General features: G+C 39.2%; 2 protein-coding genes across 2 annotated transcripts in view; one reads left to right on the top strand and one right to left on the bottom strand.

Moving 5' to 3' along the window:
* Window positions 1-379: 379 nt before the first annotated feature.
* On the bottom strand, window positions 380-27652 carry FBXO33 (F-box protein 33). The gene is made up of 4 exons (XM_070431776.1): window positions 26832-27652; window positions 5114-5224; window positions 3884-4569; window positions 380-2485 (listed from the first exon to the last, which is right to left on the bottom strand). Exons 1-4 carry the CDS (start codon window positions 27440-27442, stop codon window positions 2214-2216), a joined length of 1680 nt encoding a protein of 559 aa, XP_070287877.1. The 5' UTR covers window positions 27443-27652; the 3' UTR covers window positions 380-2213.
* LOC139014170 (fibrous sheath-interacting protein 2-like) overlaps window positions 27521-27709 on the top strand; it is a 134295-nt gene continuing 134106 nt past the window's right edge. The window contains exon 1 of the mRNA XM_070421060.1: window positions 27521-27709. The gene's annotated coding sequence lies outside the window, so the exon portion shown is untranslated.

Raw genomic sequence — 27709 nt, 5'->3', positions numbered from 1 at the left:
AGGATGCAGCAGGTATGATGACAGTTCCAAAGTGAGGCAGTGCCTAGAAGAAACTGTATCTGGAATGATTAAGGATGGAAGGAAAAGAGCCATTTTCTTCATAAATGACAGCTGTTTGCCTCAACATCCAAAATGAAGACTGCAAAGCCAAACTAAAGCAATATAGGGGTTTATAAACTATATTTAATACTGGCATATTGAAGTTAAGTTGCTTTTTTGTGTGCTAACCAGTCTATTGTCTGCTTTTAAGCTTATATATAGCCAAGGTGAGGTAAAATATTAAATTCTTCCCAACTATTCAGTTTAAGATTTATGATATATTCTCAAATTTGAGCTTCACTGCTCAGATTACAATAGGAGCTAACATATAATTATACACAATATAAGGAGTATTGCAGTTTATTTAATACTAAAAGTTTTCATGCTTCATAAACAATAAACTATATATCAATGACCACTTTTTAATGCTTTATTCATTGATTAAAAGAATATACATTTAACATAAACCATATAACATCAGTCATCAGGTCAAACATTCAGCTGGTTTCCTTACAGTTTCTGTCAGGAGTTATTTTATCTGATCACATTTATAAGATAAAATCTCACCACATCTGGCATTTACACACACTGTGCCAGTGGATTCACACTACTGATGTACATATAAAATCCGCATGGTATGTGCCCACTGGAGACAAAACAGTGCACACCTGTCAAAAGGTCATTTTAATATAAGATGGTAAAACCATTTGTAAAACACATATAAACTTTTTCCATAAATAGAATCATATCTGGACATCTGTTGCATAAATTGTGTTTCCAAAGCTTACAATAGAGCAGCCAGGTCTCAGCACTGCTGGGCACCCATGTTGGCTACTTTATTATTGCAGACTGTCCGTTAACATTAAATGCACAACATTCGTACCACTTAAAACTGGGGTCAGGTGGAAGTCTCACAGAGACCACGTCTGTACCGCGGTTGCCCTGAAACAGTTAAATCGGCTTTTAAAGCCTCTCAGATATAACAAGGTTTTAAAACATACTTCATGGAATGTTCTTCATGTATTATAGCAGCTCATACCTGTGATAGAACAAGTTTTCAGTTTTTCCTCTCTTCCTTTACATTCACTATTCACAGTGAAACAGGTGCATTTTTTTTTTCTTTTTTTTTGTGTTTTGTTTTTCAGAGTTCTGAGGTTGCTGACTGAGCCACAGCACAGCTGTGTACCACAGGTCGAAATTCGACCTTAAATATTACAATCTAGCAGAATCTGGCTGGCCAGAGTGGGCCGGCCCCTGCCAGCATGTGGGCACTTCTTCAGTTAAGTCTATTCTTTGGCAGCTGACACGCGCGCTGACAGAGAAAAATCCAGTGACTTGTTGCTAGGGATTTCACGACTAATGTTTGTTTGCAAGCATGTGTGTTTACAATTCTGTTTTTTGATTTTCTTTTAGGAGGTTTTACCCTGGAATATAGTTTCTTTCTCCCTCCACAACTTGAAATCTGGGCTTAAAAGCTAACTTGAATGTGTAATATAATTGATAAATAAAATCATGTCAGATATAGTTTCTAAAAATCCAACAATTTGAGTATTTGTTTATGTAAATGCATTTTAAAAAAAGGGTTAAGCAAGATTCTAACCTAATACTATACAAAATTCAGAATGGTAATTGGTGATAATCAATTTTATATATGTAATGAAAGTTAAAATCTTGGCTTTTCTGTTAAAGATAACTCATTTGGGACATTATCCTCCCTTCGATTTTAAATAAAAATTAATGAAATGCTATTAGAATGCATGAATGCAGTATATTGCATACAAATCCACCAGGCTATGGGTATATATCTATATATGTATAAAAATATTTTGGCTCCTGAGTTCAACTCTGACACACAAAGAATAAAATAATCAAAAAGAGAGAGTAACTCAGTGAAAAATAAAGTTAGCCAGCAACCTCAGACAACCTTCGGTTGTGTATCTTTAAGGTTTGGTAACAAGTCTATTAACCGTGAAAGCCCTATACATTGTCACTTTGAACTTCTAATCCAATACCCGACTACGTTCTTTGATCAAGAAGTAGAATATACATATATAATTCTATGAAGCTAATACTGATTAAACACAGCACAAAGGGATTAATTCACACTACTGAAAAAAACATAATAGGACCCTACTTGCATATGTAACCACAGGAATTGTACATTTAAAAAAAAGCTAAATGTCTTCGCTAAAGCTTTGCATCTCTCTGTAAAAATGACGATTTGGTTCAGTGAAGACACTGAGTGATTCGATGTCCATGACTGCGTGCCAAGGTTGACCCAGGCCCAGGGATACCTGCTCAATAAGGTTATGCACTGGATCCACATCCTGGTCGGCCAGTTCACCTTGGTCAAAATCAATGCTTTCTTCGGTGACTTCAAGTACTTTTAGATTAGAGCCACGAAGACGAGCAATGGCAATGAGGTTGTGTGCCCACACTGTGTAACCTTAAAAAAAGCAAAACACAAGCACTATAATTTCCTTGCATTTTATTTTGTCTATATGATAAGTTAATCTTTTCCACAAATTGGTATCACAATGACGACTTTGGTCCTTTTCCTTTAATACTGAGATTTGAGAAGGAAGTATGATTGTTTAGTGAGCAAAAAAAAAGACTAAGTTTGATATTGTCTCCCAAGAATTTACTGTGGGTGGTGAAATGGAAGGTGCTGTAATCCTATTCCGATACCACATTTAGTAAAACCATACATGTTTAAAATATAATTTTATAACTGGATAATGATGTAGCATAAAGAAAAAATTTTTTACTTCATATATATGTGTCCATTAATACATAATTAAACTGGTGTTTTTCATTAGTGAAAATCATTCATAGTCCAAAGTTATGAATTGACACTTTAAAGATAAATTGTTAATTGTCAGTAGCAAATATGTAAAGTGCAAAACAGTCATGGGAATGATATATACTAACTTCAGAATAATAATTACCTCTGGGAAGGAATAAAATGGGAGGCTTTAGCTGTATTTAACATCTTATTTACTAAAAGAAGAAAAAAAAGCTTTAAAAAGACTAGGTTAAATTAACTTTGAAAATAACCTAACATTTCTTTATCCCATTCAAAATCCTCATTTTATTTATTACCTTCAACATTGGTCTATTCTTTGCTACTATCTCTGCTGGCTGACCAAATTACAAAACAAAACTTGAAAAGCAAGACACAAATGTGGCTAAAAAGAAAAGAAACAGAGGTAATAAAGGGAGTGTAAGATACGTTCACAGAGACTTCCTAATTTGTACCCTGTACATGTCTTATAAGTATCAAAAAGGAAGTAAAATGTTTTTCTAATTTATCAGAATGGAACTCTCTCTCCAAATAAGAACAGTTCACATTAAGATGAAAGGCCCCAGTATAAAATAAGAATATGCCCAATCAATGGAATCACCAAATAAAATAAAAGTCATATAAATTAATATGGTAATACCTAGAATCTAGAAGATGGGGCAATGGGAATGAAAAAAAAAATCATACTTTCTCTTCCTTCCATGTTATCTTTTTAAGAGATCTGTGATTAGAGGAAATATTTTTACTGTCAGTAAATATGTATGTTTTCTTAGATAAACTGATTTCAAATACCATTTTTGTGAAATGCCATTAATCGCGTGATGGAAGAAAAAGTAACAGGGAACTTGGATAAGAATCCTTAGGGTAGAGATGTGACTTCCTACTTGTAAGTGATATAAACTTATAAACTTTAAAGTATAAAAATCTGCATATCAATTTGTTATAAGATTTCTTAACACTAAATGCCAATGTTATCTCTTATAGCATAAAACATTTCAGATGTAATACTGATATCAAATTAACTAATCGAAAATCACCTACCATGAATTGCCAGAAGAGAAAGCTTTGTGCACCTCCACGCTAATAACACCAATGGATCTTCGTTTCGGTTATCACTAAGATCTGGAAAACCAGACGTGTCAATCACATCATTCATTAATATGAAATGAGTGAGGAACTTGTCATACTGCCTAGATATAAGATCAACAATAGCTCCCGAAACACAAGTGATGTAGCTGTCAAAATGAATCCTCTCTAGTGGTATACTGGGTTTCAGAATCTTTAACATGTCTTCACTCTTAATATCAAAAGCCATGATATAGACCCGGAGGCTGGGGCTCCTTCGTGACAAGGCTTTCCAATGCTCATCATTTGGCATGTTGTCCAGAGACTTGTGCATCACAGAAACATTGTGGACCAGGAGAGACAGTCGCTGCAAAGGCACATGGTTGCTATCGCTTAAGACTCTTGCCATCTCAGCTGTAAAGTCGCAGAAATCCAGGGCAAGTGAGCGCAGATTCACAAATCGCTCTAGTTCCACTGTAGTGATAAGGGTGCTGTTACCAGGAATATTGTTGTCCAGTAAACTCAGGTGCTCCATGGTGTTGGCAATAGAGTTTGAGAGAGATGACAGTGATGTTGGGGTTACTATTTCCAGCATAAACCCACAGGACAGCCATTTTAGTTGCCTGCTATTACTCAGTATTTCTTCAAACAGCTGCTGAATTCTGTAAGAAAAACACATGCCACAAAGATCCTGTTAACATTTGGCTCTAATCTTTTAAGACTTTTTTTAAAAAACAGGCAATGAAATGGCATGCAATTTTGAGATCCATTTTCTCTCAGTTAATTTCTATCCAACTCACAAGTATTATCATAAATGCCATTAAAATTCACATTAAAATATAAGGAATAAAATGTGTTAAACATATAGATATATTAAAAATATAGAGATATGTTCAAGGAAAGCAGCATTTTATTTCAGTATAGCAGGAAAGACTGGTGACATACAATTTGTGTTATAGCAAAAGCAAGCAGAGAAATAAGTTTCACAAAGCAATAATTACCCAGAAAATTCCTTGATTTGTCTTAAAACTTATGGCACGAAATGGCATATAATGGTTATTGTATTTCATTGTTAAGACATTTCCAGGATATATGTTCTTTTTAGAAAAATAATCATTACTCTTCTTATTGTATCATACCTTAAAATTTCTCAAAAAAACTGAAATTATTATTAAATAAGCCCCTTCTACTAACTATATAACTTACTGCTTGATTTTTTTGCCATCAGGGTCCACCTTGCTGAGGTATGTATTTGACAAATTTCCTTGCTGTTGTAGAACGCTTATATCTCCAAAAAGGCTAAACTTCTGGAGGTTCCTATAAGAAAAATAATTTAAAATAATTGTCTAAATGATTCATATAAAAATATAAATATTAAAAATACTCAGAAGGGATATTCTAGCAAAGTTTCTAGCTTATTACTCACTTAGTATCCAATTAAGGACTTTCAGTTTGTTTTGTACACACATGAAAAGCAATGTGATACAGGAGAAACAGCATAAGCTCTCAAGAATGAGTCCTGGGGTATAACATCAGTTCAAGAACTCAATATTTTAATGACCATGGATAAGTCTCTTAATTTCCCCAAGACTCAATTATTTATCAGTAATAATAATACCTACCTTAAAAGGTTTAAGGATAGGTGAATAAATGTAAAAATGACATATGAAAGAACTGTATAAGCTCTAAGTTTTATATAGATGTTAATTATAAAAATTTCCCAAACCAGTTAACTTAATCAGTGTCTTAAATTCTCAAGGGTGGGGCACTGCCTTGAAGCTATCTTCTCAGTAAAAATATTCTTTGACTAAAATCTAGAGAATGTCCCCCCAGTTTGATGATCTAAAGTATAGCTGATGATCAAGAGAGATAAAAACTATTTAAAAATCTTTCAGTTTTAGATAATTTTAGCTAAAAAACATATACATTTCTAGTAGTAAGATTCTAAATAAAGTAGGAAAAAACTAATAACTGGATACAAATAAAAAAGCTTAAATGCCAACAATAAGCAACTAGAGATTCCACTTATAACACAAAACTTAGGGACTTGTATGCATGCATATTAGTATAACCAATGGACACAGACACTGGGGCGTTGGGGGTTTGCCCGGGGTGGGAATGGCTTGGGGGGGGGAGGGAGAGTGCCAATCGGGGAAAAAGGAGACATATGTAAAACTTTACACAAAAAATTAAAAAAATAAGATTAAAAAAACATAGGATAACTTTTAATAAGAAATGTATAACCCACAAGAGTGATAAAAGATTTAAGTAAATAAAAAAAAAGATTTAAGTGAATGAAAAAATAACATTTGATAGTATGTCCCATTTTTCCCAAATTAAATAACCTTAGTTTGATTAAAAAGCCTGATGATTCTATAATTTAGGTTGAAAAATAATCATGAATTTATTCATTCAACCAATGAATACTGAGGGCCTATTAGTGCCTGGCACTGTGCATTCTATTGGAGACAAGACAGTGATCCAGTACTGTGAAGGACAAGCATACGGTGTCATGTATCTGGGTATATCTGATATTGTGTAAGTCAGAGAAGGCTTCTCTAAATAAATTGATTAAAAGGGGATCTTAGGGATACTTGGTAGTTAACCAAGAGAAGGGCAAGGAAAGGTGTTACAGGAAAAAGGAAAAGCATGTGTAGAGTCCCTAAAGTTGACGGCAGCAGAGTGAGCTTGAGATACTGAAAGCAATCCAGAGTAGAGAATGAACATGAAATGAGCCCATAGAGATAAATGAAGTTCTATGTCAAATAAACATTCTTGGTTTTGTCTTCAAAACAATGAGATGCCCCAAAATGACTTTAAGCAGGGAATAAAATGATTAAGTTTGTGTTTGGAAAATATTACTGCTGCGTTAGAACAACCTGGAAGGAGGTGGAGTAAAAGTGGGGAGACTAGTTAAGAGAATATTTTAGTAATAGAGATGACAAATAATGGTAGCTTGAACTGGGTTGTTGATGGTAGAGGTGAAGAAAATGGGCAATTTAGGAGCTAAATTGGATAGAAAGGGGTGCTGGATTATCTATAGGAGGTGACGGAGGGAGTAGTCAAGATGGTAGAGCTTTTCATTGACACTGGGATTCTTAGAAAACAGATCAGAAATTAATTAGCTTTTTTTGGGGGGGGCACTGGAGGGTGGAGGTGAGGTGTTAGAATATTTAGATTATATAACTATTTTGCATATGTTGAGCTTGAGGTTCTTTAACAGGGTCAAGTTAAGATGTCAAGTAGGCAATTCTAGGTCTGGAGCCAAGCAGTTATCTGGATGATAACTGAAGTCAAGAATGGGAACAGTGGGGCTTACTTAGGGTAAGAGTACAAATGAGAAGAAAAGCCAGTAAAAAGTTGTGAGGAACTTCAATAATTAAACTAGAGATGGATGAAGCTACAAAAGAGAGGTGACAAGTTGGTGAAAAGTCAGGAGTGTGGAAATCACAGAGACTAATGGATGACTCTTTTACAAAGAATACAGTGATCAATAGCTGTGTCAAATACTGACTTGAGGTCTTATAATATAAGGGCTAACCCTTCATTTGACTTAGCAACATGGTGATCAGAATGGAAGTCATTTTATGTGGTATGGTTAGAAAAACTGGATGTGAGGAAAGAGATAGTAAAAAAGACAAATCTTAAAAAAAAAAATCACTGTGAAAAGGAGAGATGGAAGAGACTTCTCAAGAGACCAAAATAATCCACAAAGATATCATTACATACTAAAACATCAAATCAAGGTAAAAGTGGTATGAAAGTGCAATACATTTTTATCTAATTTCTGAGGGAGAAAACTTTATAAGCCTAGAAATAACAGAATAAATTAGAAAGAGAAAAATTTGACTATATAAATGAAAAACTCGATATTTAATAGCACATCTCACTAAAAAGGAAAAACCAACATAGTGAGAAAAACATTTGCAACAAATATTATTTTTATATATATACTAGACTAGAGGCTTGGTGCCCTCTCGCAGTCTCGGACCCCTCAGGGGATGACCACCTGCTGGCTTAGGCCCGCTCCCCGGGGGACTGGGCCTAAGCTGGCAATCAGACATCCCTCTGGCAGCCCGGGAGCCCTCTGGGGATGTCCACTTGCCAGCGGGGAGGAGGCCTAAGCTGCAGTCGGACATCCTTAGTGCTGCTGAGGAGGCGGGAGAGGCTCCCACCAGCACCGCTGTGCTGGCAGCCGTCAGCCTGGCTGTGGCTAAGCAGATCTCCCCCTGTGGGAGCGCACTGACGACCAGGGGGCAGCTCCTGCATTGAGCGTCTGCCCCCTGGTGGTCAGTGTGTGTCATAGTGACCAGTCATTCTCAGTAGTTCTGCTGTTAGGGTCAGTTTGCATATTACCCTTTTATTATATAGGATAGAGGCCTGGTGCATGGGTGGGGGCCAGCTGGTTTGCCCTGAAGGGTGTCCCAGATCAGGGTGGGGGTCCCGCTGGGGTGCCTGGCCAGCCTGGGTGAGGGGCTGATGGGTGTTTGCAGGCTGGTCACACCCCCTTCAGGATGGGGGTCCCCACTGGGGTGCCTGGCCAGCCTGGGTGAGGGGCTGATGGCTGTTTGCAGCTGGTCACACCCCCTTCAGGGTGGGGGTCCCCACTGGGTTGCCTAGCCAGTCTGGGTGAGGGGCTGAGGGCCATTTGCAGGCTGTCCAAGCCCCCCAGCGATGGAAGCTCCCAGCCTCTCCTTTTTTTCTTCTTTTTTTTATTCTGGGATTTATTTACCTTCTATAATTGAAACTTTGTTGCCTTCAGTGGAGCTCAGAGCCAGCCGCGGCAGGCGGGAAGCTTGGCTTCCTCCATCATGGGAGCAACCAAGCCTCCTGCTTGCTCCAGCTCCGTGGCTGCCGGCCGCCATCTTGGTTGGATTAATTTGCATATAGTCGCTCTGATTGGCTGGTGGGTGTGGCTTAAGGCATAGCGAAGGTACAGTCAATTTGCATGTTTGTCTTTTATTAGATTAGATAAAATAACTCCACATAAATAAAAACTAAAACATTAAGAATCCAATTGGTAAATGGGGGTAGATTATAAAACAGCCAAGTAAACCATGTCGAGGAAAATATTAGAAGGATTACTAATGGTATAATCTTGTTTTTACTTGACTTCTAAAAAATTTTACTTAGTCACTAGTAGATCTAATCAACTTTCCATGACGTTATCAGAAAAACTATTTTTAAAAATATATCAAAGGGAGACATTAACTTAAAACATTTTTCCCCCATTAAAAAAAGGATATATAATTGTTCTTGAGAGGATAGCTACCATATCAGACTCTAAAGGACACATTATTATAATATATAATTATGATTTCCTTTAAAATATTTTCCATTTTACTCTTTATTCTAAAGTTGCCACTACATCTATGAATTACAAATAGGTTGTTAATCTGCTTCTCATAACTTCTTCCAGAAAGAAAAACAAATTTAAAGACTTCTTAAAAAATCAATATTTATTTTGGGAGAATATTAGTTTTTATATAATATAGAAAAAAGATATCACATTCAATTTCTAATAATAGTATTTAGAGAGGAGATTCCTATACAAGTTCATACAATCTCAATATTTTTCTCCCTTCAACCCAGCTTCCACTGATTTCTACTGTATATCTGTAACACTGTCCTTGTGGTATTAAAACACATATGTGAGAAACTTTTACCTCTTCCATAGAGGATCAAACAGCCATGAGAACTACCTTCCCAAAACTAGAAAACCGGACAAAAACTATGACTCAACTGTTTTCAAACACTGTTCAATAAACAATATATTCTGTGATCCCTGAAAGAGGGAAAAAAAAAAGAACAACTATAATTGCCTCAGAAAATGGCCTGGAGAGTTTCCAGGCTGCTTCACAGTGTGGGGGAACCAAAAAAGAGTCCAATAGCCTCTCTGAGTTGAGGCGACAGATTTTGGGGAGCCCAAAGTGGGTAGAATTTGCAGGTCAAAATACCAGAGATAAGAAAGCTGCACAGAGAATGTGCGACAAACTTGCAGAGGGAATTGCCAAAACATTACCCTAGTCTTTGGTGGAGTAATGATCTGCACATGTGTGGGGTGAAACTGCACAAGGCTGGAGAAAGTACCACTGGAAAATAATAGAGCACACACAGTGGTGGGAAGAGTTTATGGTCCCACCGCCAAACTTAAGAGATACTATAATACAGGGGCATTGGGTAGGGTTCTCAGAAAAGCCATGTCTTAGTAGTGGAGATTAGTTAGCTCTAGATAAAGGGTATTTTGGGTCTGCCCTGACCAAGCTTAAAAGCAAAGTTCCAAAGGATCAAACTGATTTCACATAAATTAATTATGTGTCAGATCAAAGCCCAACTCTCTTTAAAGGAATAAAAATAATTAAAAAATATAGGACTCAACAATGTAAAAAATAACAAGGTCTGGCATCCAAAATTACCAAACAAAAAGAAAAAGGAAAAATGACTAACAACTATGAACAATGAATCAACAGAAGTATCTAGAAATGACAGATGAAGAAATTAACAAGCAAGGAACTTCAACCAACTATTAAAAATACTAATGGACTGGTGCACAAAGTTTGTGCACATTAAAAGGGAATTAATTAGAGGAAATATTTTAATATTGTTATTTGCCTTTTCTCTATAATAGAAGTGTCAGAGATGAAAGAAAATTAGTAAAATATATATGAAAATCTCCCTTCTGTCAGAGTCTGGGGTAACGCCACGGGACCCACAGTCAAGTCCCTGCCTACCCGCACGTGCGCCTGGAAATCATGCGAGACCCAGACCTGTCCAGCCCCACCCCTGTCAAGCCCCGCAGGGCAGAGGGTGCAGCCTCAGGTCCCCCGGCCCGGCGCCTGGTCCCCGTCAAGCCACACTGGGCGGGGAGCACAGCCTCAGGTCCCCCATCAAGTCCTGCTGGGTGGGAGGTGCAGCCTCAGGTCCCCTAGCCCCAGCGCTGGGGCGGGGGGCACAACCTTAGGTCCCTCTGCACGGGGACAGGGGGCGCGGCCTCAGGTCCCCCGGCCCCAGAACGAGGATGCAAGGGTGCGATGACCAATTGCATATTAGCTCTTTATTATATAGGATACTCCATAATATTACCCATCAATAAAAAAGCACATGTGGATTGGAATGGGAAAAGTAAAATGGTCTTTATTTGCCAATTATTTGATCATTTACACAAAAAATTCTAAGGAATCCTTAAAAAAGCCGCTAGAACTAGTAAGTTAGTTTATTAATTAGTAAGGTCACAGGATACAAGATCAATATATAAAAATCAACTGTCTTCTATACACCAGCAATGAACATCTGGGAAAACTGAAATCTAAAAAACAGTATTATTGCCTGGCTGGTGTGACTTATGGTTGAATGTTGACCTATAAACCAGGAGGTCAAGGTTCGATTCCAGGTCAGGACACTTGCCTGGGTTGCAGGCTTGGTCCCCAGTGTGGGGCATGCAGGAGGCAGCCAATCAATGATTCTCTCTCATTATTGATGTTTCTATCTCTCCCTCTCCCTTTATCTCTGAAATCAACAAATATATTTAAAGAAACAAAAACAGTACTATTTACAATAGCATCAAAAATATAAAATAGTTAGAATAAATCTGGTAACAGTACACTGAAAACTATACAACATTGCTCAGAGAAATCAAAGACCTACATAAATGGAGAAATATACCACATTTATTCATCAGAAGACTACTAACATGTTGAAATGTTGTTAACATGGTGGTATTTCCCAAATTATTAATAGATTCAACGCAATCCCGATCAAAATCCAGCAGGCTATTTCTAAAATTTATAAGAAAAAGAAGGGGGGGGGGGGGGGACAGAGAAAAAGAAATGAGTTAGAATAGCCAAAACAGATAGGTTAACGCCGGAGTTTGCTGCCTCGAACAACCACTTCAAAAATACAACTAAAAGACGGAACGGACATCATCCAGAACCACAGGAAGGCTGGCTGAATGGAAGTTCTACAACTAGGAGGAACCGAGAATCAGAGGAGGCGCAGTGCTGAAGTAAAATACTAAGGTTTGGAGTGCCTGCGGCGCGGGCTGGTGGCTGAGGGCGTGGTTGTCTGTTTCAATCTGGAGGGAGCCTCAGACTCAGAGCTCCAGATCCGGGCGAGTCTCTAGGGACCCAGACTCAAACGGGGGAAGCAGGACTGTCTGGCTACGGTCCCTCCGAGGTTTGCAGCTGTTGCTGGGACAGAGAGGCAGAGCCCCTGGGGACGGACTGAGAGCAGCCATAACTGCTCCCTCCTCCGCCCTGTTGATCCTGTGGGACCCGCCCTGCCCAAGCCCTGCACAGAGGCATTTGCCGGATCGCCTCAGGCAAAGGCTAGATTAGCACCTCCCTAGAGGACACAAGTTCTTCCACTGCAAACACAGCTGATTATCACAGCCAATCGGCCTGGAGGTCAAATCCCTCTAGGATTAACTATAACAATCAAGGCTTAACTACAACAAGACTGTACACAAAGACCACTAGGGGGTGTACCAAGAAAGTGTAAAAAAATGCGGAGACAAAGAAACAGGACAAAACTATCAAGGGAGGATATTGAGTTCAGAACCACATTTCTGAGGTCTCTCAAGAGGCTTCTAGAGTCTGTCGATAAACTTGATGAGATATACAGGAAATCTAATGAGACCCTCGATGGTGTGATAAAGGACCATCTAGAAAGTAAGCATACACTGACTGAAATAAAGAATATTATACAGACTCCCAACAGCAGACCAGAGGAGCGCAAGAATCAAGTCAAAGATTCGAAATGCGAAGAAGCGAGAAACACCCAACCGGAAAAGCAAAATGAAAAAAGAACCCAAAAATACGAAGATAGTGTAAGGAGCCTCTGGGACAGCTTCAAACATACCAACATCAGAATTATAGGGGTACCAGAAGATGAGAGAGAGCAAGATATTGAAAACCTATTTGAAGAAATAATGACAGAAAACTTCCCCAACCTGGTGAAAGAAATAGACTTACAGGTCCAGGAAAGCGCAGAGAACCCCACACAAAAGGAATCCAAAGAGGATCACACCAAGACACATCATCATTAAAATGCCAAGAGCAAAAGACAAAGAGAGAATCTTAAAAGCAGCAAGAGAAAGAAACTGTTACCTACAAGGGAATACCCATACGACTGTCAGCTGATTTCTCAACAGAAACTTTGCAGGCCAGAAGGGAATGGCAAGAAATATTCAAAGTGCTGAATACCAAAAACCTACAACCAAGATTACTTTATCCAGCAAAGCTATCATTCAGAATTGAAGGTCAGATAAAGAGCTTCACAGATAAGGAAAAGCTAAAGGAGTTCATCACCACCAAACCAGTATTATATGAAATGCTGAAAGGTATCCTTTAAGAAGAGGAAGAAGAAGAAAAAGGTAAAGATACAAAGTATGAACAACAAATATGCATCTATCAACAAGTGAATCTAAGAATCAAGTGAATAAATAATCTGAGGAACAGAATGAACTGGTGATTATAATAGAATCAGGGACATAGAAAGGGAATGGACTGACTATGCTTGGGGGGGGGAAAGGGTGTGGGAGATGCAGGAAGAGACTGGATAAAAATCGTGCACCTATGGATGAGGACAGTGGATGGGGAGTGAGGGCGGAGGGTGGGTGGGACCTGGAAGGAGGGGAGTTATGGGGGGAAAAAAGAGGAACAAATGTAATAATCTGAACAATAAAGATTTAATAAAAAAATAAATAAGTAAATAAAAAATAAAAAAAGAATAGCCAAAACAATTTAGAAATAGATTATAGACAGGAGGGTGCTGGCTTAAGCAAAGATCCAGGGATCAATGGAACAGAACAGAGACTACATCCATGCATATATGGTCATTGTATCCACATAATGTTCATTTTTGTATAAGACAATGATACATAAAATGAAAATCAGCAACTGTGACAAATTTGGAAAGTCAATTCAATGTAAAAAAGTATAGTCTTTAAAAAATGGTGCTAGGACAAGTGGATCCTTAGCTCACACAATCTACTTGAAACTGATCATATACCTAAATCTAACAGCTAAACTATAATACATACTGATTAAGAAAATACAGGAGAAAAATCTTTTGACTTTGGATTAGGCAAATATTTTTTAGATAGGACACAAAAAGCACTAATTAAAAAAATTGATAAACTGGTTTTCATAAAAATTAACACCTATGCTTTTGAAAAGATAAGAAAATGAAAAGACAAGCTGGCTTGGCTCAGTGGAAAGAACATCGGCCTGCAGACTGAAGGATCACGAGTTCAATTCTGTGTGGGAGGCAGCCAATCAATGTGTCTCTTGATGTTTTTTTCTTTCTCTGTCTCTCCCCCCTCTTCCACTCTCTCTAAATATTAGTGGAAAAATATCCTTCGGTGAGTATAACAACAACAACAAAAGAAAATAAGACAAGCAAAATACTAGAGAAAATATACATATTTAGGACATAAATTTAGTTGTAAAAACTGTATTGAAAATACACAGTGAACTCTTACAACTTAATAAGACAAAACAACCACTAAAAATATGGGCAAAGGATTTGAATAGACACTGTACCAAGGAAGATATACAAAAGGCAAATTATACATGAAAAAATGTTCACCCCCTCATTAGGGAAATGAAAATTAAAACCTCAATGAGATACTACTCACACATACTAGAATGTCTAAAATTTAAGTCTGATAATACTATGTGTTATAAAGTATATAGAATAATTAGAACTCTTATACATGTTGCTGGGAATAGTATTTAATACAGACACTTTGAAACCAGTATTTCAGACTAGCTTCTTTCATTCAGCAATATGCATTTAAGTTTCCTCTATGCCTTTTCATGGCTTGATAGACCATTTTTAAAAAACACTGAATAACATTCCATTGTCTGGCTATTTATCCATTCACCTACTGAAAAACATCTTGGTTGTTCCCAATTTTCTCAGTTAAGAATAAAGCTGCTGTAAACATGCGCAGGGTTTTGTGTGGACAAAAAAAATTTTCAACTCTTTTGGGTAAATACCAAGGAGCACAATTTTTGGATCATATGGAGTAGGTTCAGTTTTGTAAGAAGCTGACAAACTGTCTTACAAAATGACTATCATTTTGCATTCACACCAGCAATGAATGAGAGTTCCTGTTGTTCCATATCTTTGCCAGTATTTTGGCCAGTCTACTAGATGTGTAGTGATGTCTGTTGTTTTAATTTGCATTTCCCTATGACATAACTTGTGGAGCATCTTCAAATGCATGTTTGCCACCTATATATCTACTTTAATGAAGATATATAGATGTCAGTTAAGGTCTTTGACCCACTTTTTAATAGGGTTGTTTGCTTTCTTATTGTTGAATTTTAGACTCTTTGTATATTTTGGTTAACAGTCCTTTAATCATATATGTCTTTTGCAAATATTTTCTCCCAGTCTGTGGCTTCTCTTTTTATTTCTTGACAGTGTCCTTCACAGAGCTGAAAATTTTAATTTTAATGAAGTCCAGCTTATCAATTCTTCTTCTCAAGGACTGTGCCTTTGGTGTTGTATCTAAAAAGTCATTGTCAATCCCGAGATCATCTAGATTTTCCCCTATGTTATCTTCTAGGAGTTTTATAGCTTTGTGTTTTACATTTAGGCGTGTGATCCAGTTTGAGTTAATTTTTGAAGGGTATAAGGTCTGTGTCTAGATTAATTTTTTCCCATGTGGATGCCCTGCTGTCCCAACAGTTTGTTGAAAGTCTATCATTTCTTCATTGTATTGTCTTTGCTCCTTTGTCAAATATCAGTTGATTATACTTATGTGGGTCTATTTCTGGGCTCTCTTAGAATCAGTGGTCATATATACACATAGCCTTTAACATTTTTTCCTTTTCTTTTAAAAAATATATTTTATTGATTTTTTACAGAGAGGAAGGGAGAGGGATAGAGAGCTAGAAACATCGATCAGCTGCCTCCTGCACACCTCCCACTGGGGATGTGCCCGCAACCAAGATACATGCCCTTGACCGGAATCGAACCTGGGACCATTCAGTCTGCAGGCCGACGCTCTATCCACTGAGCCAAACTCGTTAGGGCAACTTTAACATTTTTTTCTTTACTGTTTACATGCACAACCCATTTCTGTCAGTAACACTTTTCTTTAAGCATAAATTAGGGGAAGTGTGGGAGATATGCTTCCAAACTGAGATTTACTAGTACTGTCTTATAGAGACCACAGGAATGAAACACTAAATGGTTTAAAATGGGGAGAGGGGATTAAGTAGACTTATTGTGGTCATTTTGCAACATACACAAGTATGAAATAATTATCTTGATATATATGAAACTAATATATAATATTATATGTCAATTATACCTCAATTAAAAAAACTTACAAAAATACAACTAAAAAATCCCCCAAACAAATGGAGGAGGGGGAAACTGATAGAATTTCTAATGTAAATTCTATGTTTGCCTACACTTGATGGCCAGGGTATTTTTTAAAAAATGAGTGAATCACATATACTTTGAGTTTGTAGGGGGCATAACATGTTCTACGTAACTGAATAGTTAAAAAAGAGTGTAAAAAAATTATTTACCTCATGATACAATGTTAAAATTACTTTAAAAAATAATTATTGTTGAAAGTATTACACGTCCCCCATTTCCCCCCTTAAAATGACTTTTTTGAGAGGGAAACAATGATGGATTGCCTCCTCTATGAGTCCTGACAAGGGATTGAAGCCGAAACCTAGGTATGTACCCTGACTGGGAATCGACCCCACAAACTTTTTGGTGTAACAACCAACCGAGATACCCAGCTAGGGCAAAATGACTTCTTTTTTCTAAAGAGTAGTTTTAAGTTTACAACAAAATTGAGAGAAACTATTTACCCTATTCCACCACATGCATACCTTCCCCTATTATCAGCATCACTCAGCAGAATGATACATTTTTTTTTTTTTTAACCAAGGATGAACTTATGACAGATCATGATCATCCAAAGTCCATAGTTTACCTTAGAATTCACTCCTGGTGTTGTATATTCTGTGGGTTTGGACCAATGCATAATGACATAAGCCATCATTATAATATCACGCAAAGTTTTTCACTGGCCTAAAAATCCTCTGTGCTTTGACTATTCAGATCTTTCCTCCCCATCCCTGGCAACCACTTTTCTTTTTTAAAATCCTCACTGGCAGTCCAATATTTTTCCATTGATTTTTAGAGAGAGTGGGAGGGAGGGGAGAGAGAAACATTCACATGAGAGAGACACATCAACTGTTTGCCTCCTACACATGCCTCAACCGGGCCAGGGATTGAGCCCTTGACCAGAACCGAACCCTGGACCTTTCAGACCGCAGGCCAATGTTCTACCCACTGAGCCAAATCGGCTAGGGCGCCACTTATCTTTTTATTGTTTCCAGTATTGCTCTTTCTAGCATCTCATATAGTTGGAATTATTCAGTATTTAGCTTTTTCAGATTGTCTTCTTTCAGCTAGAAATATGCACTTAAGGTTCTTCCATGTATCTTTATGTTTTGATAGCTCATTTCTTTTTAGCTCTGAATAATAATTCCACTGTCTGAATGTATCAAAATTAATATATCCATTTACCTACTGAAGGACATCTTGGTTGTTTCTAATTCTGGCAATTATGAATAAAGCTGCTATAAAAGTCTATATCAGGTTTTTGTTAGGACATATGTTTCCAACTGCTTTCAAATACCAAGGAGCAAGAATGCTGGATTGTATTTTAAGAGTTATGTTTAGTTTTGTAGGAAACTGCTAAATTATCTTTCATAGTGACTGCACTATTTTTGCATTCCTTCCAGCAATTAATGAGAGCTCCTATTGTTCCACATTTTGGTAGCATTTGATGTCAGTGTTCTGGATTTTGACCTTTTAAGTAGGTGAATGGACTTTTGATGTGAAAAAATGCACAAGATATAATATTAATAGATAACCATACACAGATTATTATTCCTATTTTGCAAAAGGATGTATCACATTTTCCCAGCGATTATCGCTGCTGAATTTTTTTACTTTTTTCTGTATTTTTCAAATATTCTATTTTTACAAATACATACTAAGAAATTCAGAAAAGAAATTTAAATTACCTTTACATAGCTTCTCACCTTTATTAAGAACCTAATTTACATGAAAATAATTTAAAAATTGACCACCTGCATATTATTAAAATTTAACAAGTAATAAGGAGAATCCCTGAAAGATTTGTTTTAGTTCCAGCTATATAATATCTTTAAATGTCCCAGCAATGTTAGAAACATGCCACTCAAGGACAATTTAACAAAAATTCTTTTTATTTGCAGCAATAGAACAGTAATCTTATTACAATATAACCAGTGATACACTCATGAACTTTCTTTACAGATGTAATCATTGACATACTTTTGAAGCTAGAATGATTTGTGGGATCATTCAATCCAACAATTTCTCTTTACACATGAGGAACTGAAGTGACTTGTGTAAGACTGCAATATAGTTAGCACAGAAGTACGTAGAGGATTCTGACTCCCACTTAGCTCATGTTGTTTCTTATAATTAAACTGTGTCCTAGAATACAATGGTCTTATTGAAAGTTATTAGAAAAATTAAAAGTGCATATTTTAGAGCAGTATCTGAGAGACATTTGTGGAAAAAATTTTAAGTACTTATTTTTCCATTCAAAATGAAATTTTACTTATTAAGTGATATAAAAAATAGTAATTCTTTTAAAACTTAGGGGAAAAACCTGGCAACTCAAGAGCAAGCTTCAAATATATTATGTTGAAATTAGATTTTAGATCTTATGGTGAAGCTAGGGAGACTGCATGCATATAGCCCCCAGGTGGCTCATTATTGTTTCAGATGATAAATATGGATTGAAAAGAACATTGAGGCAACAACACTAGAATAGAATCTACTGAACCATGGCAATAAATAGATGTCTCATTTTGAGGCCAGGAGACTATATCCGAAACAAGGGAATTATGTCATATTCCCTTGTTTCGGATATAGTCTCCTGGCCTCAAAATGAGACATCTATTGATTTAAAGATGATATCTGTGATCTGACTTTTATTTACTTAAGGAGTTTATTCATTCATTTATTTATTGTTGAATCAGCAAGTGAACTGAAGAAGCAAACATGGTTCTTTTTTTTTTTTTTATATATTTTATTGATTTTTTACAGAGAAGAAGGAAGAGGGACAGAGAGTTAGAAACATCGATGAGAGAGATCGATCAGCTGCCTCCTGCACGCCCCTACTGGGGATGTGCCCGCAACCAAGGTACATGCCCTTGACCGGAATCGAACCTGGGACCCTTGAGTCCGCAGGCCGACGCTCTATCCACTGAGCCAAACCGGTTCGGCTGCAAACATGGTTCTTTCCTGCACAATGCCCACCATGCAACTGTTCAAAAAGCATGAACAAACACATACTGGGAAACATTACAGTTGGTTAAACTGTTTTTCTTTCATTTTAATTATTCAAATTAATTTAGCTCGGTTCCTATGGTAACTTAATAGGATACAACCTACTTACTAGTCCCTTTGCAAATCCTAAAATGTGTTTGATAATCAATCTTTCTAAAACATGCAAAAGGCCATACATAGTATTGCCAGAAAATAATGAATTCTTCAACTTAATTGCATTCTTCTTTAACCCTATTTTTAAAAATCATCAGTTCCAGATACAGAGCTGTCAGATCATTAAGTACTTACACCTAACTTAGAAACTTAGCCTACAGGCTGCTCGCTCTCCTATTCTTTATTCATCTGATTATTAAAACATGCACTGTGTGCTAGTGATGTGAAAAGTTATGTTGGTTATATTTCAAGTGCACATGAGTTTATACTCTGGGGGTGGAAATAAAATTTTAAAAAAGACTCATTTTTAAAAAAATCAGGTAAGACTAAGGAATTATTGATAACTTTGTTAAGTGTATTAATGGCATTGTTGCGATATATAAAAATGCCTATAATTTTCAGAGCCTTACCCTGAAGTATGTAGTGTAAAATGATACCAATATCTTGGATTTGTTTTAAAATACTTCACTAAAGAGAAAAGAAAGCTAATATGAAAAAATCCTTTAATTACTGAAACTAGGAGATAGGGCCACGCCAACCAGGGCCTAGCTTAGGATTTTAAGGGCTGTCAAGTACACACCTACTCAGAGCCCTTCAGTACTGCAATAGGAATAGAGCTTACCCAGTCCCATGACCGTGGTGGTGACTCTAATAGGACTCTTGTGTGGAGAGGGTGTGTGGCTTAAGAAGGTGGGTCTAAGCTACAGAAGATCTGTCTTTTACCTCAGGTGACCACCTTTCTTCTTTGCCTTGATTCTAAAATTGTCCTTTTGAAGTTTCTAGCCACATATGAATAACAAACCAGGTTAAAAGACAGTTCAACTTTGTCCTTCACTTCCTCTCTTTCCCTTGTCCACTTAAGAGAGTTAATAGAAGAGTACAAATTTTGAGTGGACAGAAAACAGATTTATCTAGGCCTAGTTGTACAGGTGATGAAACCAGTGATATGGGGGCAAAAAAAGGGAAGAATCTTTGTGCACAGTACCATTTGCTTCTTCCTTTCCACTCAGTCTCATCATCTTGAACCCATAGCTCATATTAGGGTCAGACTTAGGCAAATTCCAAGTAGTAATGGATTTACATGAAGGAGGAAAGTGAAAGAGGAGAAAACAGAGAAAGGAAAATCCCAAGTGACTGCAGCAAGGAAGACCAGGAAGTTTATGGGGCAATTAACAAACTGATTCAAATTTATGTAAGGCCTTCATGAATAGGGCATTGCTGGATGGTAAAGGAGCTAACTACCAAAGACAAGGCATGTTTTCAGAAAATAAACTATATCAAAATCCTAGGCATCTATTTTTCTTAAAGAGAAGGCAAATCATTACCACAAAAGGAAAACAAAATGAATAAAAACAGCTAAAGGAAAAATATTTTTAGACATATTTAGGGAATAGTCATTAAAAGGGCTCTGTAATGTTAGCTGAACAATAACATCTATTCTTTTATACTTACAGTAGAGGCCTGGTGCATGACATTCGTGCACTGGGGGGGAGGGCGGGGGGTTCCTCAGCCCAGGTTGCACCCTCTTGCAGTCCAGAACCCCTCAGGGATATCTGCCTGCCAGCTTAGGCCCCTGCAGGGAGAGGGCCTAAGCCAACAGTCTAACATCCCCCGAGAGGTCCTTAGCGCTGCCACAGAGGCTACCACTACCACCACCACCACCGCTGTGCTCGCCAGCCATGAGCCTGGCTTCTGGCTGAGCAGTGCACTGACCACCAGGGGGCAGCTCCTGTGTTGAGTGTCTGCCCCCTGGTGGTCAGTGCGTGTCATAGCGACCAGTCATTCCACCATTTGGTCGATTTGCATATTAGGGTTTAAAAAAATATATATATTTTATTGATTTTTTTTTTACAGAGAAAGGGAGAGGGATAGAGAGTTAGAAACATCGATGAGAAACATCGATCAGCTGCCTCCTGCACACCTCCCACTGGGGATGTGCCCGCAACCAAGGTACATGCCCTTGACTGGAATCGAACCTGGGACCTTTAAGTCCACAGGCCGACGCCCTATCCACTGAGCCAAACTGGTTAGGGTGCATATTAGGGTTTTATTATATAGGATTCCACTTCTAAAAGGCCTCCAGATAAAAATACAGAATCAGAGTAATGCACTCAATCGCTTTCATTGCTCTCATGCTGGTGCACACCACCAAAGTCTCTTGCCTGGATTACTGCAACAGCCTCCTAACTTGACTTGTTGCTTCTATCCTTGTCTTGCTACAAACTAGTCCCAACATAGCAGCTAGAACATTCCTTTAGAAATACTAGATCATGTCACTCCTCAACTCAAAACCTTTTCATGGCCCCTTCACCTCATTCAGAGTAAAAGTCAAATTCTTACAAGAGCTCAATAAGGTCTTACTGATTTCCACATCACTTTTCCTTCTTAGTGGCTGACCTCTTTCTTGTACATTTCATTGTTCTCTGTGATATACTTAAGTATGCATATTCCCACTAAAATACCACTCTTCCATTACTGCTCCTCCCCTCAAGAATCACTCTCCAAAGAGACACCTGGCTTATACTCCCTTCCTTTCCTTCGAACACTACTTCTTTCCTTAAGTTCCCTATTTTACACAACACTCCTTTCCACCTCCACCATTCCTACCTCCCCTCAGTGCTTCATTTTGCTTCATGCATGTATTACCAACTGTGATACTACATATTTTTGTCTTTTTTTCCCATTAGAACAAGCTCTATAATGACAAGGCTTTTTGATTACTGCTGTATCCCCAGCTGCTAGAAGAGGGCCTGGCATTCAGTAAATATTTGTTGAATGTTATATTTACCTTAGTGCATGACAAAAACTAGGGTCTGTTTAGCTACACCTCACACATCACAAATTTAGGGTGCAGACCAGTTTTCAGGTACATTATACACTTGGAATTCCTCTAAAAATAACAATTGCCCAGAAAAATAAAATTATTTCCTCAAAACCTATGATTTGTACTTATCTTTCAACCATAGTTTTAGTATGCATATAAAAAACATAACTTAAATATGTATATTAAACTTCCATTAAAAAGAGATATCTTGTTTTTTTAACATAAGAATTTCCCTATGTACTAAACCACCACCACAATTTTTTAAAAATATATATTTTATTGGTTTTTTACAGAGAGGAAGGGAGAGGGATAGTTAGAAACAGATGAGAGAGAAGCATCGATCAGCTGCCTCTTGCACAGCCCCTACTGGGGATGTGCCTGCAACCAAGGTACATGCCCTTGACTGGAAATGAACCTGGGACCCTTCAGTCCCCAGGCCGATGCTCTATGCACTGAACCAAACCAGCTAGGGCCACCATCACAATTTTTTATCACAATTTTTGATAACCTTTTATAAATATCTACACATATAGATTTAGTGGGTTTGAGCAATTTCTCAAAACCAATCTTAACTACCTATGAACCTAAGAATTAATCCTTAAGTTATCATTGCAGAGGGCTAAAAACCTTTTATCTTTTTATGGTATTTCTGTTGGACTGTTTAATACAACTGAAGATCTTAATCATAATATCTTGGGTAGTTCAAAACTGGGGAACTCTTCTGTGGTTCAAAATTGGGGAACTTTACCTGTGGCAGCAACTTCAGTATGTTTTCTTTCATTTCAGAGGATCCAAAATTATTTCTTTTGATGTAATAAAGTAGTACCAGGGCCAAAATGTCAAAAACAGCCACCTTAAATTAGAGTTAATACAGCTAAAACTAATTAACTATGGAAAAGGAAAATCTGTAAGAACTTGATACTTTAAAATGATGTTCTTAAAAAAGTTAAAATGTTCTACAATGCTGTAAAGTAGCTCATAAAATGCAATATTTTCCTTTTTTAAATAGATAAAAGCTAAACTAAACTACATCACTGCATGGAATTCTTTCAGGTCAATTCTATTCTTTTTAGTTCATGTTTAATATCAAGTGTGTTTATATCCACATAATACTTTGATAACATATTTCCTCCTCGCCAGGCCGGCATGGTTCAGTGGTTGAGCATCAACTTATGAACCAGGAGGTTAGGGTTCGATTCCCGATCAGTGCACATGCCTGGGTTGTGGTCTCGATCCCCAGTGTGGGGCATGCAGGAGGCAGCTAATCAATGATTCCCTCTCATCACTGATGTTTCTCTCTCTCCCTCCCCTTCCCTCTCTCTGAAATAAATGAAAATATATATTAAAAAAATAAAAAAGGCCCTAGCTGGTTTGGCTCAGTGGATAGAGTGTCAGCCTGTGGACTGAAGGGTCCCAGGTTTGATTCCAGTCAAGGGCACATGCCTGGGTTGCGGGTTTGATCCCCAGTGTGGGGCGTGCAGGAGGCAGCCAATCAATGATTCTCTCTCATCATCGATGTTTCTATCTCTCTCTCCCTCTCTCTTTGAAATCAATAAAAATATATTAAAAAAATAAACAAACATATTTCCTTCTCTCACAGGTACTAATAAATAACCACAACCAAATCAAACAAACTTTTTACAGAAATGTTGCCAATAAACCTTTGTCATAATGGAAATGCTCTATTCTATGCTGTCCAATATGGTAGCCACTATCCACATATGGCTATTGCACTTGAAATGTGGCTAGTGTGACTAACTAAATCTTTAATTACTCAACAAATTAAATAGCTATATGTGGCTATGCTCGGCTAGTGTGTCTCAGTGGAATGAGTGCCGTCCCATGCACTAAGAGGTCACTGGTTCAATTCCCAGTCAGGGTCCATGCCTAGGTTGCAGGCTTGATCCCCAGTAGGGGGTGTGCAGGAGGCAGCTGCTCGATGTTTCTAGTTCTCTCTCACCCTTCCTCTCTCTAAAAAAATAAAAATAAAATAAAAATCTATATGTGGCTAGTGACTACCATATTAGACAGCACAACTTTAGAGACCAGAAATAAGTTATCAGCCTATAATAGCATTCCTTATTAGCTTTTTTATGATCCATTAACTAAAAGCAATTTCTCAGAATTTGCTTTACAAATTCATTTACTCAATTACCATCTCAATTACTATCATCCTCAAATCACAGAGGTTATACAAAAAAGATTAAAACAATAAGGTTGACATACAAAATTTTAACAAATGAGATGGACATACAAAATTGCTAGACAACATGCTATCCTATATAATAAAGAGGTAATATGCAAATTAACCCTCACACCCTCACAAGATGGCAGCCTATGACCACGCTGGCAGGGGTGTTAGTGAGGGACGACCAAACGACTGAACAGCAGGCTGCATGGGGCGACCAGGCTGGTGGGGGGGGGGGGGGGGGGCCGTGATGAGATTAACTTACTTCCAAACATAAATTTAAAAACCTTTGAAATAGCATTAGTAGTAATACATGTAATGACACTACACTTTAAGTTTGGCTATACAACACAGCACCATCCCTATAGTAAATGACAAAGCCTTAAAATCAGGAATGACAGTGTATAGAAATGATAGTTAACCCAAAAGGACAGGTATAGGGTGGTCTCATAGATAGGTAGATTGGGATGCTAATAAAAGTGGAAGGTATATGTTTACTTGTCAATTATACCTTAATAAAGCTGGAAAAAAAAGTCATGGGGAGGAAGGGAGGGAGAGAAAAATTAAACACCAAAGGGAAGAATATGTCTATGTAATGTTATCTACCTATCCAACTAACAAACCAGTTCTTAAAACACTAAGAGGAACTAGGCACTGTGCAAGACTTGTTCTTAGACCAAAGGCACACTTTTTTGGAAGGTTGCTCAGAAGTGCTATTGTATCTCCGAACATGAAAATCTAATTGGTATTGGCTGAATTCACCCCCACTCTTGATCTCATCAGTAGTTAAGTGCTCACAGATAGAATCCTTTCAACTTCAGGGTCAGTTGGTCCTCTAGCCATGCATTTGACTCTGTCAAAGAGTCTCCAATCTGATCAAGGCCTCAAAAAGCCTTTCTTGCCACATAAAATGAAAGTAAGGAAATGGAATGCTTTGTGAAGAGCTAGGGAATATTGGAGCCATGCTCAGCTACAACTTGGAGCTATATGCTTATCTTGCCCACTTTTGATTCAGACAAAAGTATGGATACATGGAACAGACTGGCGGGTGTCTGAGGGGAGGGAGAGTGGGGGTGACTGGATAAAGAAGGTGAAGGGATTAGCATATATATATATATATATTCGGTTTAGCATTAATCCTGTTCAACATAATGCATAACGTTCAACATACTATATTTATTGCAAAAGAAAAGACACTGCTTGCTCTTGGAGAAAAACAATGCTGCAAAACAATGTGCCATCACTTGACATAGTCCAGTGTCAGTTTCCTTCCTAATAGTAGCCCTCCTGCCTAATGCACAGGATCACTGAAAGGATCAACTAAGACAGTGAATGTGAAAGTACCTGGGAACTGCTCAACTATTATTACTATGTACGTTGCTCCTTTGACCTTTTGAACTTTTTTCCAACTCATAGTTTAATTGTAAGGTTAGTTAGAATATACAGATACAGAAAATAAAAATTAATAAGATCATGGAGAGGGCCATAAAGAATAGAAATAATAATTCTTATTAGGAAAATCAGTTAGAACATAGAACACAGGAAGTTAGTCCTAGAATTACAGTAAAATCCTAATCTAAAACGAGGACAGTTACATACGTGCTGACCCTCTGCAGACATCGGCCAATTCGCCCAACACAGGCAACCACCATGCTGTACTGTGCTTTCCGGTGCCTCACTCGGGACAAGCGGGGTCCCGAGGTGTATGGGGAAGGACTTCCAATCCCGATGAGCAGGCTCTTCCCCAATCCCTAGGCTTAACAAGCACTTCTTCTACTCTCTGTGCCTGGCCCAGTTAATCCAAACTACTGCCAGCCAGAAAGTGGCTGTCCAAGATTTCTTTTAGGAAGAGTCTTGTAATTATGACACCAGTAGCATGCTGCCCCACCCCCTGTCTAGCTATCTGCTTTGAATGGACAGGTTCAGAGTCAGAAAAACCGCGTTACGTTTTTATTTCTCCCCAAACCCACAGGCCTTACGCTCCAAGTTTCAGCTTTCCTGTCTGTCAAATGAGTAATGCCGGCGCCTGACAGCTCCATCGCACCGCCACGGAGAGAGGATGAATGAGCCACTGCCTGGAAGGCGCCTGGAGTGATGTCTGATCAACGCCCAGGACACCCCCGTTTACAAAGTAGTCCCGCTGGCCCCCGTTCTGCCTTCCTGCCTCAATACCAGCGCCGGGTGAGAAGTGACGCCCCCAGCCACTGCAGAGAGCGACGCCGAAGCGGGCCAAGCACAGCCTCACGGAATCTACTTCTGGGTGAGAGGAGGGAGGCACTCCGAGCCCCGCGGTGGCGGTGGGGGAGGGGGCCGGGTGCGGAGGGGTGGGGTGGGGTGGCGGTGGCGGTGCTGAGGAGCCGAGACGAGCCTACCTGTTGTTCCGGATGCTGACCAGCACGCACAGCACCAGCTCCAAGTAGGTGCGCAGCACTTCCAGCCAACGGGCGGACAGCTGCAAGGCCTCCACCTCTTCCCCGCCGGTCCCGGGGTCCGCGCCGCCTCCGTCGCCCGGCCCGCCGCCTCCGCTCAGGTAATTCTCGGCGGCGAACTCAACGCGCAGCTCCCGCACGAACCAGCCGCACTTGCGCATGAGGAACTCGAGCCGAGGCTGCTCCGCCGGGGAGACCCGGAGGCAGACGCGGAGCTGGGGCCAGAGGGCCGGGTAGAAGAGGCACTCGCGCCAGTGCGAGCAGGAGGCCGAGGCCCGCAGCCGGTCGGGCGCCGGCAGGAAGGAGAAGATGTGCACGATCAGCTCGCTGGGCAGCGACGCGGCCCCCGCCGCCTGCCCGCACAGAGCCATCCGGCCGCGCCGCCGGCCGCCGGCCCCCGGCCGCCCCCGCAGGCCCCGGAGCAGCCCCCGCAGCCGTCGCAGCTGCTGCAGCCGCAGCCGCTGCCGCCGCCGCCACCGCGCCGCCCGGGCGGCCCCGGCTCGGGTTCGAGCTCCCGGCGGTCGGGGCTGCGGCACTGACAAGAACAACAACATCAATGACAAGGAAGAAGGGGGCGGAACCGTCGTGGGTCTCGGCGGAACCAAGTGCAGCTCAAGTGGCGGAGAGGGGGAAAGGCCCCTGCGGGGGTGGCCCCGGAGAACCAGCCGCTGGCCTCTCAGCCTTTACTCACAGCCTCCGAGGCCTGCAGCCTCAGTGACTTCAACACCGTCGTCTGGCCGGTTTCAGGGCCCGGAAGCGGCAGGAGTCACTGTACGGAAACCGCGGCCCTCCCTGCGCCTGGAGGCGGAGGCAGAGCAGTG

Source organism: Myotis yumanensis, unplaced genomic scaffold, assembly GCF_028538775.1.
Source record: "Myotis yumanensis isolate MYYU_CA2020_CCGP unplaced genomic scaffold, mMyoYum1.0.hap1 SCAF_1, whole genome shotgun sequence".
NCBI classification, from domain to species: domain Eukaryota; kingdom Metazoa; phylum Chordata; class Mammalia; order Chiroptera; family Vespertilionidae; genus Myotis; species Myotis yumanensis.
This window is presented reverse-complemented; position numbering and strand designations above follow the sequence as displayed.